The 14119-nt window shown below is 49.7% G+C and overlaps 1 protein-coding gene across 1 annotated transcript in view; it reads left to right on the forward strand.

Moving 5' to 3' along the window:
* ramp2 (receptor (G protein-coupled) activity modifying protein 2) overlaps window positions 1-6988 on the forward strand; it is a 38794-nt gene extending 31806 nt beyond the window's left edge. Inside the window, exons 3-4 of the mRNA XM_067969305.1 lie at window positions 4123-4240; window positions 5178-6988. Of these exons, the coding sequence (XP_067825406.1) occupies window positions 4123-4240; window positions 5178-5442 (383 nt within the window). The 3' untranslated portion in view covers window positions 5443-6988. The remainder of the gene's footprint in view (window positions 1-4122; window positions 4241-5177) is intronic.
* Window positions 6989-14119: the final 7131 nt, after the last annotated feature.

Here is a 14119-nt window from a genome sequence, read left to right on the forward strand (position 1 = left end):
ATGGTGGGGGATTCGGTGATGGTAATGCCGTTGAATGTCAGGGGGAGGTGGTTAGACTCTCTCTGGTTGGAGATGGTCATTGCCTGGCACTTATCTGGCGCAAATGTTACTTGCCACTTATCAGCCCAAGCCTGGATGTTGTCCAGGTCTTGCTGCATGCGGGCTCAGACTGCTTCATTATTTGAGGGGTTGCGAATGGAACTGAACACTGTGCAGTCATCAGCGAACATCCCCATTTCTGACCTTATGATGGAGGGAAGGTCATTGATGAAGCAGCTGAAGATGGTTGGGCCTAGGACACTGCCCTGAGGAACTCCTGCAGCAATGTCCTGGGGCTGAGATGATTGGCCTCCAACAACCACTACCATCTTCCTTTGTGCTAGGTATGACTCCAGCCACTGGAGAGTTTTCCCCCTGAATTCCCATTGACTTCAATTTTACTAGGGCTCCTTGGTGCCACACTCGGTCAAATGCTGCCTTGATGTCAAGGGCAGTCACTCTCACCTCACCTCTGGAATTCAGCTCTTTTGTCCATGTTTGGACCAACGCTGTAATGAGGTCTGGAGCCGAGTGGTCCTGGCGGAACCCAAACTGAGCATCGGTGAGCAGGTTATTGGTGAGTAAGTGCCGCTTGATAGCACTGTCGATGACACCTTCCATCACTTTGCTGATGATTGAGAGTAGACTGATGGGGCGGTAATTGGCCGGATTGGATTTGTCCAGCTTTTTGTGGACAGGACATACCTGGGCAATTTTCCACATTGTCGGGTAGATGCCAGTGTTGTAGCTGTACTGGAACAGCTTGGCTAGAGGCGCAGCTGGTTCTGGAGCACAATTCTTCAGCACGACAGCTGGGATGTTGTCGGGGCCCATAGCCTTTGCTGTATCCAGTGCACTCAGCCGTTTCTTGATATCACGTGGAGTGAATCGAATTGGCCGAAGACTGGCTTCTGTGATGGTGGGGATATCGGGAGGAGGCCGAGATGGATCATCCACTCGGCACTTCTGGCTGGAGATGGTTGCAAACGCTTCAGCCTTGTCTTTTGCACTCACGTGCTGGATTCCGCCATCATTGAGGATGGGGATGTTTACAGAGCCTCCTCCTCCCGTTAGTTGTTTAATTGTCCACCACCATTCACGACTGGATGTGGTAGGACTGCAGAGCTTTGATCTGATTCGTTGGTTGTGGAATCGCTTAGCTCTGCCTATAGCATGTTGCTTCCGCTGTTTAGCATGCATGTAGTCCTGAGTTGTAGCTTCACCAGGTTGGCACCTCATTTTTAGGTATGCCTGGTGCTGCTCCTGGCATGCTCGTCTACACTCCTCATTGAACCAGGGTTGATCCCCTGGCTTGTTGGTAATGGTAGAGTGAGGAATATGCCGGGCCATGAGGTTACAGATTGTGCTGGATTACAATTCTGCTGCTGCTGATGGCCCACAGCGCCTCATGGATGCCCAGTTTTGAGCTGCTAGATCTGTTCTGAATCTATCCCATTTAGCACGGCGGTAGTGCCACACAACATGTTGGATGGTGTCCTCAGTGCGAAGACAGGACTTTCTCTCCACGAGGACTGTGCGGTGGTCACTCCTACCAATACTGTCATGGACAGATGCATTTGTGACAGGTAGATTGGTGAGGACGAGGTCAAGTAAGTTTTTCCCTCGTGTTGGTTCTCTCACCACCTGCCGCAGGCCCAGTCTAGCAGCTATGTCCTTCAGGACTCGGCCAGCTCGGTCGGTAGTGTTGCTACCGAGCCACTCTTGATGATGGACATTGAAGTCCCCCACCCAGAGTACATTTTGTGCCCTTGCTACCCTCAGTGCTTCCTCCAAGTGGTGCTCAACTGAGGGAGGACAGTAGGTGGTAATCAGCAGGAGGTTTCCTTGCCCATGTTTGACCTGATGCCATGAGATTTCATGGGGTCCGGAGTCAATGTTGAGGACTCCCAGGGCCACTCCCTCCTGACTGTATATCACTGTACCGCCACCTCTGGTGGGTCTGTCCTGCCGGTGGGACAGGACATACCCAGGGATGGTGATGGAAGAGTCTGGGACGTTGGCTGAAAGGTATGATTCTGTGAGTATGGCTATGTCAGGCTGTTGCTTGACTAGTCTGTGGGACAGCTCTCCCAATTTTGGCACAAGTCCCCAGATGTTAGTGAGGAGGACCTTGCAGGGGCGACTGGGCTTGGTGTTTTGCCATTGTCATGTCTGGTGCCTCGTGGCTTGCTAGGCCATTTCAGAGGGCAATTAAGAATCAACCACATTGCTGTGGGTCTGGAGTCACATTTCGGCCAGACCAGGTAAGGACGGCAGGTTTCCTTCTCTAAAGGACATTAGTGAACCAGATGGGTTTTTACGACAATCCGGTAGTTTCATGGCCATCATTACTGATACTAGTATTTTAATTCCAGATTTTTATTTAATTAATTGAATTTAATTAATTAATTGAATTTAATTTAAACAGCTGCCGTAGCGGGATTTGAACTCATGACTCTGGATTTTAGTCCAGGCCTCTGGATTATTAGTCCAGTAACATAACCACTATGCTACTGTCCCCTCTCTCAGTTCCCCTCCCCTCTCTCAGTTCCCCTCCCCTCTCTCAGTTCCCCTCCCCTCTCTCAGTTCCCCTCCCCTCTCTCAGTTCCCCTCGCCTCTCTTGGTTCCACTTGTCGATTGCAGGATTTCAACAGCTCTCCTTTGGGCACTGGCTTTAATTTTACCAGGTGCTTTTTGAACCTTTATTTCAGCCTCGTGTACAAGGTTGGTACAAAAGCTGAATCTGTTTGGTTCAAGTTAGGGAATAAGAAAGGAACTTTGGGAGTATAATATGGACAGCTGAACAGTGGAAAGGAGGTTGAGGAAGAACTTTGCAAAATCAATGCAGGAACAACAGGGCCATTGAAATGGGTGACTTCAATTATCCAGAGATAGGCTGGGATAAAATGAATGTAAGTGACAGGAAAGGCCAGGGTTTCTACAATGTGTCGGCCCAATTTCTGGATCAGTGGAAAGAGGCAGCATTGGAACTAGTTGAAGGTGATGAGGTGGGGCAAGTAAGGGATGTATGAGTTGGGGAACATTTACAAAATAGCAACCACAACACAGTTAGGTTCAACATAAACACTGAAGAGGAGAGGCAACTGTCACAAGTAAAGGAATGTGACTGGAAAAGACAATTCCAATGAGATAAAAAGGGAATCTATCTTAGAAAATCACTGGGAACTGTTCAAGCAGGAGATGGTTTGGGTGCAGGACGGACAAAACCCACAAGGGATGCTGCAAAATCGGAGTTCCTTGGTGAAGAGAAATTAAAATTAAAATGAGATGTAAAAATGAGGCACGTGACAAATCTGGGACTAATAAAAGAAAATCTTGGTGTTTACAGACGAGATGGGCAGTGAAAGATGCAAAAGGCAGGGGTGGAGCAGTGGATGTGGTCACTATGGAAATGGAAGTAGCCTATCTCTCTTATATATCCCTTCTCCTCTGTTATATTCCCCCCTCTGTCATATTCCCCCCTCTGTTATATTCCCCCCTCTGTTATATTCCCCCCTCTGTCATATTCACTCCTCTCTGTTATATTCCCCCCTCTCTGTTATATTCCCCCCTCTGTTATATTCCCCCCTCTGTCATATTCACTCCTCTCTGTTATATTCCCCCCTCTCTGTTATATTCCCTCCTCTCTGTTATATTCCCCTCTCTGTTATATTCCCCCCTCTCTGTTATATTCCCCCCTCTGTTATATTCCCCCCTCTGTCATATTCACTCCTCTCTGTTATATTCCCCCCTCTCTGTTATATTCCCTCCTCTCTGTTATATTCCCCCCTCTGTCATATTCACTCCTCTCTGTTATATTCCCCCCTCTGTTATATTCCCCCCTCTGTCATATTCACTCCTCTCTGTTATATTCCCCCCTCTGTTATATTCCCCCCTCTGTTATATTCCCCCCCTCTGTTATATTCCCCTCTCTGTTATATTCCCCCCTCTCTGTTATATTCCCCCCCCCCTCTGTTATATTCCCCCCTCTCTGTCCGCCAGATTTTCTACAGGAATGGGTTTTTATTTGTTCAATACTCACTGTGCCAATGATTCTAACGCCTGTCCATTTACACAATCTAGGATCTTACACCACGGATGACCTGTTCACTATTGGCTATGAATACTGTTGTACAACATTCGAGAAAAAAATTCAGAGAATTGGGAATCATCAGTGGTGTAATTGGACAGCGATTGACAGGTGTGTGACAAGTAAAATAGATTGTATAAAACTGCACATTGCTTCATTCATAGTATCTTTACAGAGTCACTGTTTATTCAGGGTGAGGGTCACTCACTGTGTGACTGTACAGAGTGACTGTTTATTCAGGGTAAGGGTCACTCACTGTGTAACTGTACAGAGTGACTGTTTATTCAGGGTGAGGGTCACTCACTGTGTAACTGTACAGAGTGACTGTTTATTCAGGGTGAGGGTCACTCACTGTGTAACTGTACAGAGTGACTGTTTATTCAGGGTGAGGGTCACTCACTGTGTGACTGTACAGAGTGACTGTTTATTCAGGGTAAGGGTCACTCACTGTGTGACTGTACAGAGTGACTGTTTATTCAGAGTAAGGGTCACTCACTGTGTAACTGTACAGAGTCCCTGTTTATTCAGGGTGAGGGTCACTCACTGTGTAAATGTACAGAGTCACTGTTTATTCAGGGTAAGGGTCACTCACTGTAACTGTAGAGTCCCTGTTTATTCAGGGTGAGGGTCACTCACTGTAACTGTAGAGTCACTGTATATTCAGGGTGAGGGTCACTCACTGTAACTGTAGAGTCACTGTATATTCAGGGTAAGGGTCACTCACTGTAACTGTAGAGTCCCTGTTTATTCAGGGTGAGGGTCACTCACTGTAACTGTAGAGTCACTGTATATTCAGGGTGAGGGTCACTCACTGTAACTGTAGAGTCACTGTATATTCAGGGTGAGGGTCACTCACTGTAACTGTAGAGTCACTGTATATTCAGGGTGAGGGTCACTCACTGTAACTGTAGAGTCACTGTATATTCAGGGTGAGGGTCACTCACTGTAACTGTAGAGTCACTGTATATTCAGGGTGAGGGTCACTCACTGTAACTGTAGAGTCACTGTATATTCAGGGCGATGCAATAACCTCTCCTCTTTCCTGCAGCTTTTACAGTGATTTGACAGCCTGTTCGGAGAATGCAATGGAGCACTTCGGTTCCTATTGGCCAAATGAAGTTGGCGAGAAGTTACTAATTTTGATGCATATGCGTTACTTCCAGAACTGCAACGTGCAGGAGCATCAGTTCCTGATCGACCCTCCTGAGAATACAGTTCTGGGTCTGATCATGGCCCCAATCTGCATCATTCCCTTTATGGTGGCTTTGGTCGTGTGGTGCAACAAAAACAGTGAAGCCAATGCCAAAAAATAGATGTGAATTCTTCTGTCACAGTGTTCATATTTCCCATTATCCCATCTTTTATATCCTCAATGCAATTCCCATAATCCAATTCTATTTGTAATTCCTGTTACAGTCCTTGGTTTGTAATTCTCATAATCCCATCCTATTTATGTTTCCCATCCTGCTCTGCACCACTCTGCTCAGTGTTTTATTGTTTATTGTAGTAAACTCTTCCTCCTCCTCCTTCTCGACCTGTCTGCGGCCTTTGACAAGGTTCACCACATCCTCCTCCTCCAACACCTTTCCTCCGTTGATCAGCTGGGTGGGTCTGTGCTCGCCCGGTTCCACTGTTATCTATCCAATCGTAGCCAGAGAATCTCCAGTAATGGCTTCTCTTCCCGCTCCCACACTGTTGCCTCTGGAGACCCCAAGGATCTACTATTGGGCCCATCTTCGACCTCATCTACACTCTGCCCCTCGGCAAAATCATCTGCTGTCATGAGGTCGCCTTCTGCATGTACACTGATGACACCCAGCTCTACCCCTCCATTCCTGCTCTCAACCCCTCCACTGCCTCTGTGTTGTCAGACTGCTTGTCCAATATCCAGTCTTTGATGAGCCACAATTTCCTCCAGTTAAACATTGGTAAGATCAAAAACATTATCTTCTGTCCTCCCCATAAACTCCATAACCTCGCCACTGACTTCATCCCTCTCCCTGGCCACTGTCTCAGGTTGAACCAGACTGTTCGCAACCTCAGCCTCCTATTTGACCCTGAGCTGAGTTTCTGACCCCATATCCTCTCCATCACCAAGACCGCCTACTTCCACCTCTGTAACATCGCCCGCCTCCACCCCTGCCTTAGCTCATCTGCTGCTGAAATCCTCATCCGTGCCTTTGTTACCTCCAGACTTGACTATTTCAATACTCTTCTGGCCGACCTCCCATCTTCCATCCTCCATAAACTTCAGCTCATCCAAAACTCTGCTGCCCGTATCCTAACTTGCACCAAGTCCTGTTCGCCCATCACCCCTGTACCTGCTATCCTACATTGGTTCCCGGTCCAGGAACACCTTGATTTTAAAATTCTCAGATTTGAGTTTAAGTCCCTTCATGGCCTCGCCACTCCCTACCTCTATAACCTCCTCCAGCCTAATAACCCCACCCCAAAATCTCTGTTCCTCTGTCTGGTCTCTTGTGCACACCATCCCTTCATGCCATGCCTTGAGCCATCTAGGCCCCATACTCTGGAATTCCCTCCGTAAACGAATCGGCCTCTCCACCTTGCTCTCCTCCTTTAAGAGTCTCCTTAAAAGCCACCTCTTTGATCAAGCTTTGGGTCACTTGTCCTACGGCTTTCCAGTCGTTTTTCCTTTATGACTCTGTAGCTCCTTAGGTTTTTCTCCATTAAATTCAAGCTGTTGTTTTGTTGTTGTTGCTATGAATCTTTGGATAAGTTGAACCTTCTTGTTGAAGGGACCTCCTCGTGTACTGACTCCATGACGAACAATGGGTTCAAAAGCAGCTGATCAGATGGATTTGTCCACAGCAGAATAAATGGAGACTTTTCCTCAAACTGTGTCATCTATTTATTTCCTTATCTTCTGCGATTAGGGTTTGAACAGACCTGGCAAGGCAGCATGTGGAATGGAAGGACTGAGTGTGGAATCAATCCCTTGTGGATTCACCAGGGACTCAACACTTTGCCAAGTCCAAAACCAGAAGCTATAGTATGCCTGGATATATAGTATATGGTATATGTGGTATAGTGTACCTGGATATAAGGTATATGTGCTATGGTACACCTGGATTATATGATATATGGTCTACGTGCCATAGTATACCTGGATATATAGTATACGATATATGTGGTGTGGTATAGTAAACCTTGATATATGGTATGTGTGCTATGGTACACCTGGATATTTGATATATGGTAGATGTTCTATAATATACCTGGATATATGGTATACGTGCTATAGTATACCTGAATATATATGGTATATGGTATGTGTGCTATAGTATAGCTGGGTATATGGTATGTGTGCTATAGTATAGCTGGATATATGGTATATGTGCTATAATATACCTGGATATATGGTATATGCTTTATGTACCATAGTATACCTGTATATATAGGACATGGTGTGTATGCTATAGTATACCTGGACATATGCTATATGTGCTATAGTATACCTGGGTATATTGTATATAGTATATGTGATATAGTATACCTAGATATATAGTATATGGTTTGTGTTCTATAGTACACCTGGATATATGGTATATGTGCTATGGTATACCTGGATATATGGTATATGCACTATAGTATACCTGGGTATATAGTATATGGTATGTGTGCTATAGTATACCTAGATATATGGTAAATGTGCTATAGTACACATGGATGTATATATATGGTATATGTTCTATAATATACCTGGATATGTGGTATATGTACTATAGTATACCTGGATATACAGTATGTGAAATATGTACTATAGTATACCTGGATGTACAGTATGTGAAATATGTACGATAGTATACATGGATATATAGTATATGGTATGTGTGCTACAGTGTACCGGGATTTTCTGCTCCTGACTGAGTAGCCCAGTGATCCAGTTCAAATCCCACTGTGGCAAGTTGTGGAAGTGAATTCAATCAATCTGCTTATTTGCTGGCTGGGTCCAGGAAACTGACCAGGAAAAGGACCAGGAAAAGCTGCTGAATTACTGTAAAAATGTGACTGATTAATTGATGTGCTTCAGGGGAGTGACCTGCTTCATCTCAGCCCTCTGGCCCATGGGTTGTTCCAGTCTCACACTATGTGCTTGATTCTTATTGGCTTTGAAGTACACAGGAAAGGGAATTGGGGGCTGGGGCAATAAATGTGGCCTTACCAACACCCTTCCCGAAGACAAATTAACAAAAAGATGTTTCCCCTTTAAACTAAGCCCTTCCCCTTTAATTCTGAGGCTGTGCCAAGACAGTATTACCTCTGGAGTCCATCAAAGTTTGATGAAAGTCGCTCTGTGCTAAAGCTTAAAAACCAACAAAATCAAATCAAGGCATTCTTTCCTGTTGAAACTTTGTTATTCTTGGCCTTGTTGCATCCTCAACTTGTTGAACATTTAAGCTAATTCATCGACTGGTTTCAGAAGGAAAGGGTCGTTAGTACCTGAGACATCCAAGATCATCAAACACTCACTTTACACCGTCCCATCAAACACTCCGTCAACACCGTCCCGTCAAACACTCCCTCTACACCGTCCCATCAAAAACACTCCCTCTACAACGTCCCGTCAAACACTCCCACTACACCGTCCCGTCAAACACTCCCTCTACACCGTCCCATCAAACACTCCCTCTACACTGTCAATTCAAACACTTCCTCTACACCGTCCCATCAAAAACACTCCCTCTACAACGTCCCGTCAAACACTCCCTCTACACCGTCCCGTCAAACACTCCGTCAACACCGTCCCGTCAAACACTCCCTCTACACCGTCCCATCAAACACTCCCTCTACACTGTCCCATCAAACACTCCCACTACACCGTCCCGTCAAACACTCCCACTACACCGTCCCGTCAAAAAAATTCCCACTACACCGTCCCGTCAAACACTCCCTCTACACCGTCCCATCAAACACTCCCTCTACACTGTCCCATCAAACACTCCCACTACACCGTCCCGTCAAACACTCCCACTACACCGTCCCGTCAAAAAAATTCCCACTACACCATCCCGTCAAACACTCCCTCTACACCGTCCCATCAAACACTCCCTCTACACTGTCCCGTCAAACACTCCCTCTACACCGTCCCATCAAACACTCCCACTACACCGTCCCGTCAAACACTCCCACTACACCGTCCCATCAAAAAAATTCCCACCACACCGTCCCATCAAACACTCCCTCTACACCGTCCTGTCAAACACTCCCTCTACACCATCCCATCAAACACTCCCACTACACCGTCCCGTCAAACACTCCCTCTACACCGTCCCGTCAAACACTCCCTCTACACCGTCCCATCAAACACTCCCTCAACACCGTCCCATCAAACACTCCCACTACACTGTCCTGTCAAAAAAATTCCCACTACACCGTCCCATCAAACACTCCCTCTACACCGTCCTGTCAAACACTCCCTCTACACCATCCCATCAAACACTCCCACTACACCGTCCCGTCAAACACTCCCTCTACACCGTCCCGTCAAACACTCCCTCTACACCGTCCTGTCAAACACTCCCTCCACACCGTCCCATCAAACACTCCCACGACACCGTCCCGTCAAACACTCCCTCTACACCGTCCCATCAAACACTCCCTCCACACCGTCCCATCAAACACTCCCTCCACACCGTCCTGTCAAACACTCCCTCTACACCGTCCCATCAAACACTCCCTCTACACTGTCCCGTCAAAAAAATTCCCACTACACCGTCCCATCAAACACTCCCTCTACACTGTCCCGTCAAACACTCCCTCTACACCGTCCCATCAAACACTCCCACTACACCGTCCCGTCAAACACTCCCACTACACAGTCCCATCAAAAAAATTCCCACTACACCGTCCCATCAAACACTCCCTCTACACTGTCCCGTCAAACACTCCCTCTACACCGTCCCATCAAACACTCCCACTACACCGTCCCATCAAACACTCCCACTACACTGTCCCGTCAAAAAAATTCCCACTACACCGTCCCATCAAACACTCCCTCTACACCGTCCCATCAAACACTCCCTCTACACCGTCCCGTCAAACACTCCCTCTACACCGTCCCATCAAACACTCCCTCCACACCGTCCCATCAAACACTCCCTCGACACCGTCCCGTCAAACACTCCCTCTACACCGTCCTGTCAAACACTCCCTCAACACCGTCCCATCAAACACTCCCTCCACACCGTCCCATCAAACACTCCCTCCACACCGTCCCGTCAAACACTCCCTCTACATCGTCCTGTCAAACACTCCCTCTACACCGTCCCATCAAACACTCCCTCTACACTGTCCCGTCAAAAAAATTCCCACTACACCGTCCCATCAAACACTCCCTCTACACCGTCCCGTCAAACACTCCCTCTACACCGTCCCATCAAACACTCCCTCTACACCGTCCCATCAAACACTCCCACTACACCGTCCCGTCAAACACTCCCTCTGCACCGTCCCATCAAACGCTCCCTCTACACCGTCCCGTCAAACACTCCCTCTACACCGTCCCATCAAACACTCCCTCATCACCGTCCCGTCAAACACTCCCTCTACACCGTCCCATCAAACACTCCCACTACACCGTCCCATCAAACAGTCCCACTACACCGTCCCGTCAAACACTCCCTCCACACCGTCCAATCAAACACTCCCACTACACCGTCCCGTCAAACACTCCCACTACACCGTCCCATCAAACACTCCCTCTACACCGTCCCGTCAAACAGTCCATCTACACCGTCCCATCAAACACTCCCTCTACACTGTCCCATCAAACACTCCCACTACACCGTCCCATCAAACACTCCCTCTACTCCGTCCTGTCAAACACTCCCTCTACACTGTCCCATCAAACACTCCCTCTACACCGTCCCATCAAACACTCCCACTACACTGTCCCATCAAACACTCCCTCTACACCGTCCTATCAAACACTCCCTCTACACTGTCCCATCAAACACTCCCTCTACACCGTCCCATCAAACACTCCCTCTACACTGTCCCGTCAAACACTCCCTCTACACCGTCCCGTCAAACACTCCCACTACACCGTCCCATCAAACACTCCCTCTACACCGTCCCGTCAAACAGTCCATCTACACCGTCCCATCAAACACTCCCTCTACACCGTCCCATCAAACACTCCCTCTACACCGTCCCGTCAAACACTCCCTCTACACCGTCCCATCAAACACTCCCACTACACCGTCCCATCAAACACTCCCTCTACACCGTCCCGTCAAACACTCCCTCTACACCGTCCCATCAAACACTCCCTCTACACCGTCCCGTCAAACACTCCCTCTACACCGTCCCATCAAACACTCCCACTACACCGTCCCATCAAACACTCCCTCTACACCGTCCCGTCAAACACTCCCACTACACCGTCCCATCAAACACTCCCTCTACACCGTCCCGTCAAACACTCCCTCTACACTGTCCCATCAAACACTCCCTCTACACCGTCCCATCAAACACTCCCACTACACTGTCCCATCAAACACTCCCTCTACACCGTCCCATCAAACACTCCCTCTACACTGTCCCATCAAACACTCCCTCTACACCGTCCCATCAAACACTCCCTCTACACTGTCCCATCAAACACTCCCTCTACACCGTCCCGTCAAACACTCCCACTACACCGTCCCATCAAACACTCCCTCTACACCGTCCCGTCAAACAGTCCATCTACACCGTCCCATCAAACACTCCCTCTACACCGTCCCATCAAACACTCCCTCTACACCGTCCCGTCAAACACTCCCTCTACACCGTCCCATCAAACACTCCCACTACACCGTCCCATCAAACACTCCCTCTACACCGTCCCGTCAAACACTCCCTCTACACCGTCCCATCAAACACTCCCACTACACCGTCCCATCAAACACTCCCTCTACACCGTCCCGTCAAACACTCCCTCTACACCGTCCCGTCAAACACTCCCTCTACACCGTCCCGTCAAACACTCCCTCTACACCGTCCCGTCAAACACTCCCTCTACACCGTCCCGTCAAACACTCCCTCTACACCGTCCCGTCAAACACTCCCACTACACCGTCCCATCAAACACTCCCTCTACACCGTCCCGTCAAACACTCCCTCTACACCGTCCAATCAAACACTCCCACTTCCCATCAAACACTCCCACTACACCGTCCCATCAAACACTCCCACTACACCGTCCCATCAAACACTCCCACTACACCGTCCCATCAAACACTCCCTCTACACTGTCCCATCAAACACTCCCTCTACACCGTCCCGTCAAACACTCCCTCTGCACCGTCCCGTCAAAAATTGTTAGATACAGAGTAAAACTTCCTGACCCCAGTCTGAGTGATGCCCCCAAGGAGCGAGAGGTGAAGGAATCTGTTGAACCTCCTGCATCCGTTGGCTGTGATAAACGGTTTGAATGCTGTTTGGGGCTGGAATTGTGTTTTTATGGATTTGAACAATAATAAACCTCTGCGAGCAGCTGGTGAAATGTGGAGTGGCTCGTGACCCAGATGTGTTAGTGAATATTTCTCGACTGCACATCAGCATCTGTTTCAATGGACCCGATTTTTGCTAACTCCTAATGCACTGTGGGATCTCAAACAGGAAAAGAGCAGTGGAATCTGCTTCAGAATCTCCCAAACTCTCCCTCCCACCTCCTCTGGGGAGAGTTTCCTACCTCCCTTCGCATGATTCAATGTCACTCCATTTTACCTCTTTGGTCCCAAATCAAGTGACGGTTGGACAGAACGGCACAGACTGGAGGCGATCTGATCCCCGGTCCCCGGGGACACGGTGTCAGGGGGATTACAGGGTGGGGGAGGGGCGATTACAGGGTGGGGGAGGGGCGATTACAGGGTGGGGGAGGGGCGATTACAGGGTGGGGGAGGGGGGATTACAGGGTGGGGGAGGGGCGATTACAGGGTGGGGGAGGGGCGATTACAGGGTGGGGGAGGGGCGATTACAGGGTGGGGAGGGGCGATTACAGGGTGGGGGAGGGGGATTACAGGGTGGGGGAGGGGCGATTACAGGGTGGGGGAGGGGGATTACAGGGTGGGGAGGGGGATTACAGGGTGGGGGAGGGGCGATTACAGGGTGGGGGAGGGGCGATTACAGGGTGGGGGAGGGGCGATTACAGGGTGGGGAGGGGCGATTACAGGGTGGGGGAGGGGCGATTACAGGGTGGGGAGGGGCGATTACAGGGTGGGGGAGGGGCGATTACAGGGTGGGGGAGGGGCGATTACAGGGTGGGGGAGGGGCGATCACAGGGTGGGGGAGGGGCGATTACAGGGTGCGGGAGGGACGATTACAGGGTGGGGGAGGGGCGATTACAGGGTGGGGAGGGGCGATTACAGGGTGGGGAGGGGGATTACAGGGTGGGGAGGGGCGATTACAGGGTGGGGAGGGGCGATCACAGGGTGGGGGAGGGGCGATTACAGGGTGGGGAGGGGCGATTACAGGGTGGGGAGGGGGATTACAGGGTGGGGAGGGGGATTACAGGGTGGGGAGGGGCGATTACAGGGTGGGGGAGGGGCGATTACAGGGTGGGGAGGGGGATTACAGGGTGGGGAGGGGCGATTACAGGGTGGGGAGGGGCGATCACAGGGTGGGGGAGGGGCGATTACAGGGTGCGGGAGGGACGATTACAGGGTGGGGGAGGGGCGATTACAGGGTGGGGAGGGGGATTACAGGGTGGGGAGGGGCGATTACAGGGTGGGGGAGGGGCGATTACAGGGTGGGGAGGGGGATTACAGGGTGGAGAGGGGCGATTACAGGGTGGGGAGGGGGATTACAGGGTGGGGGAGGGACGATTACAGGGTGGGGGAGGGGCGATTACAGGGTGCGGGAGGGACGATTACAGGGTGGGGAGGGACGATTACAGGGTGGGGAGGGGGATTACAGGGTGGGGGAGGGACGATTACAGGGTGGGGGAGGGACGATTACAGGGTGGGGGAGGGGCGATTACAG

The sequence above is a fragment of the Heptranchias perlo genome, chromosome 30, assembly GCF_035084215.1.
Source record: "Heptranchias perlo isolate sHepPer1 chromosome 30, sHepPer1.hap1, whole genome shotgun sequence".
Taxonomy (NCBI): Eukaryota; Metazoa; Chordata; class Chondrichthyes; order Hexanchiformes; family Hexanchidae; genus Heptranchias; species Heptranchias perlo.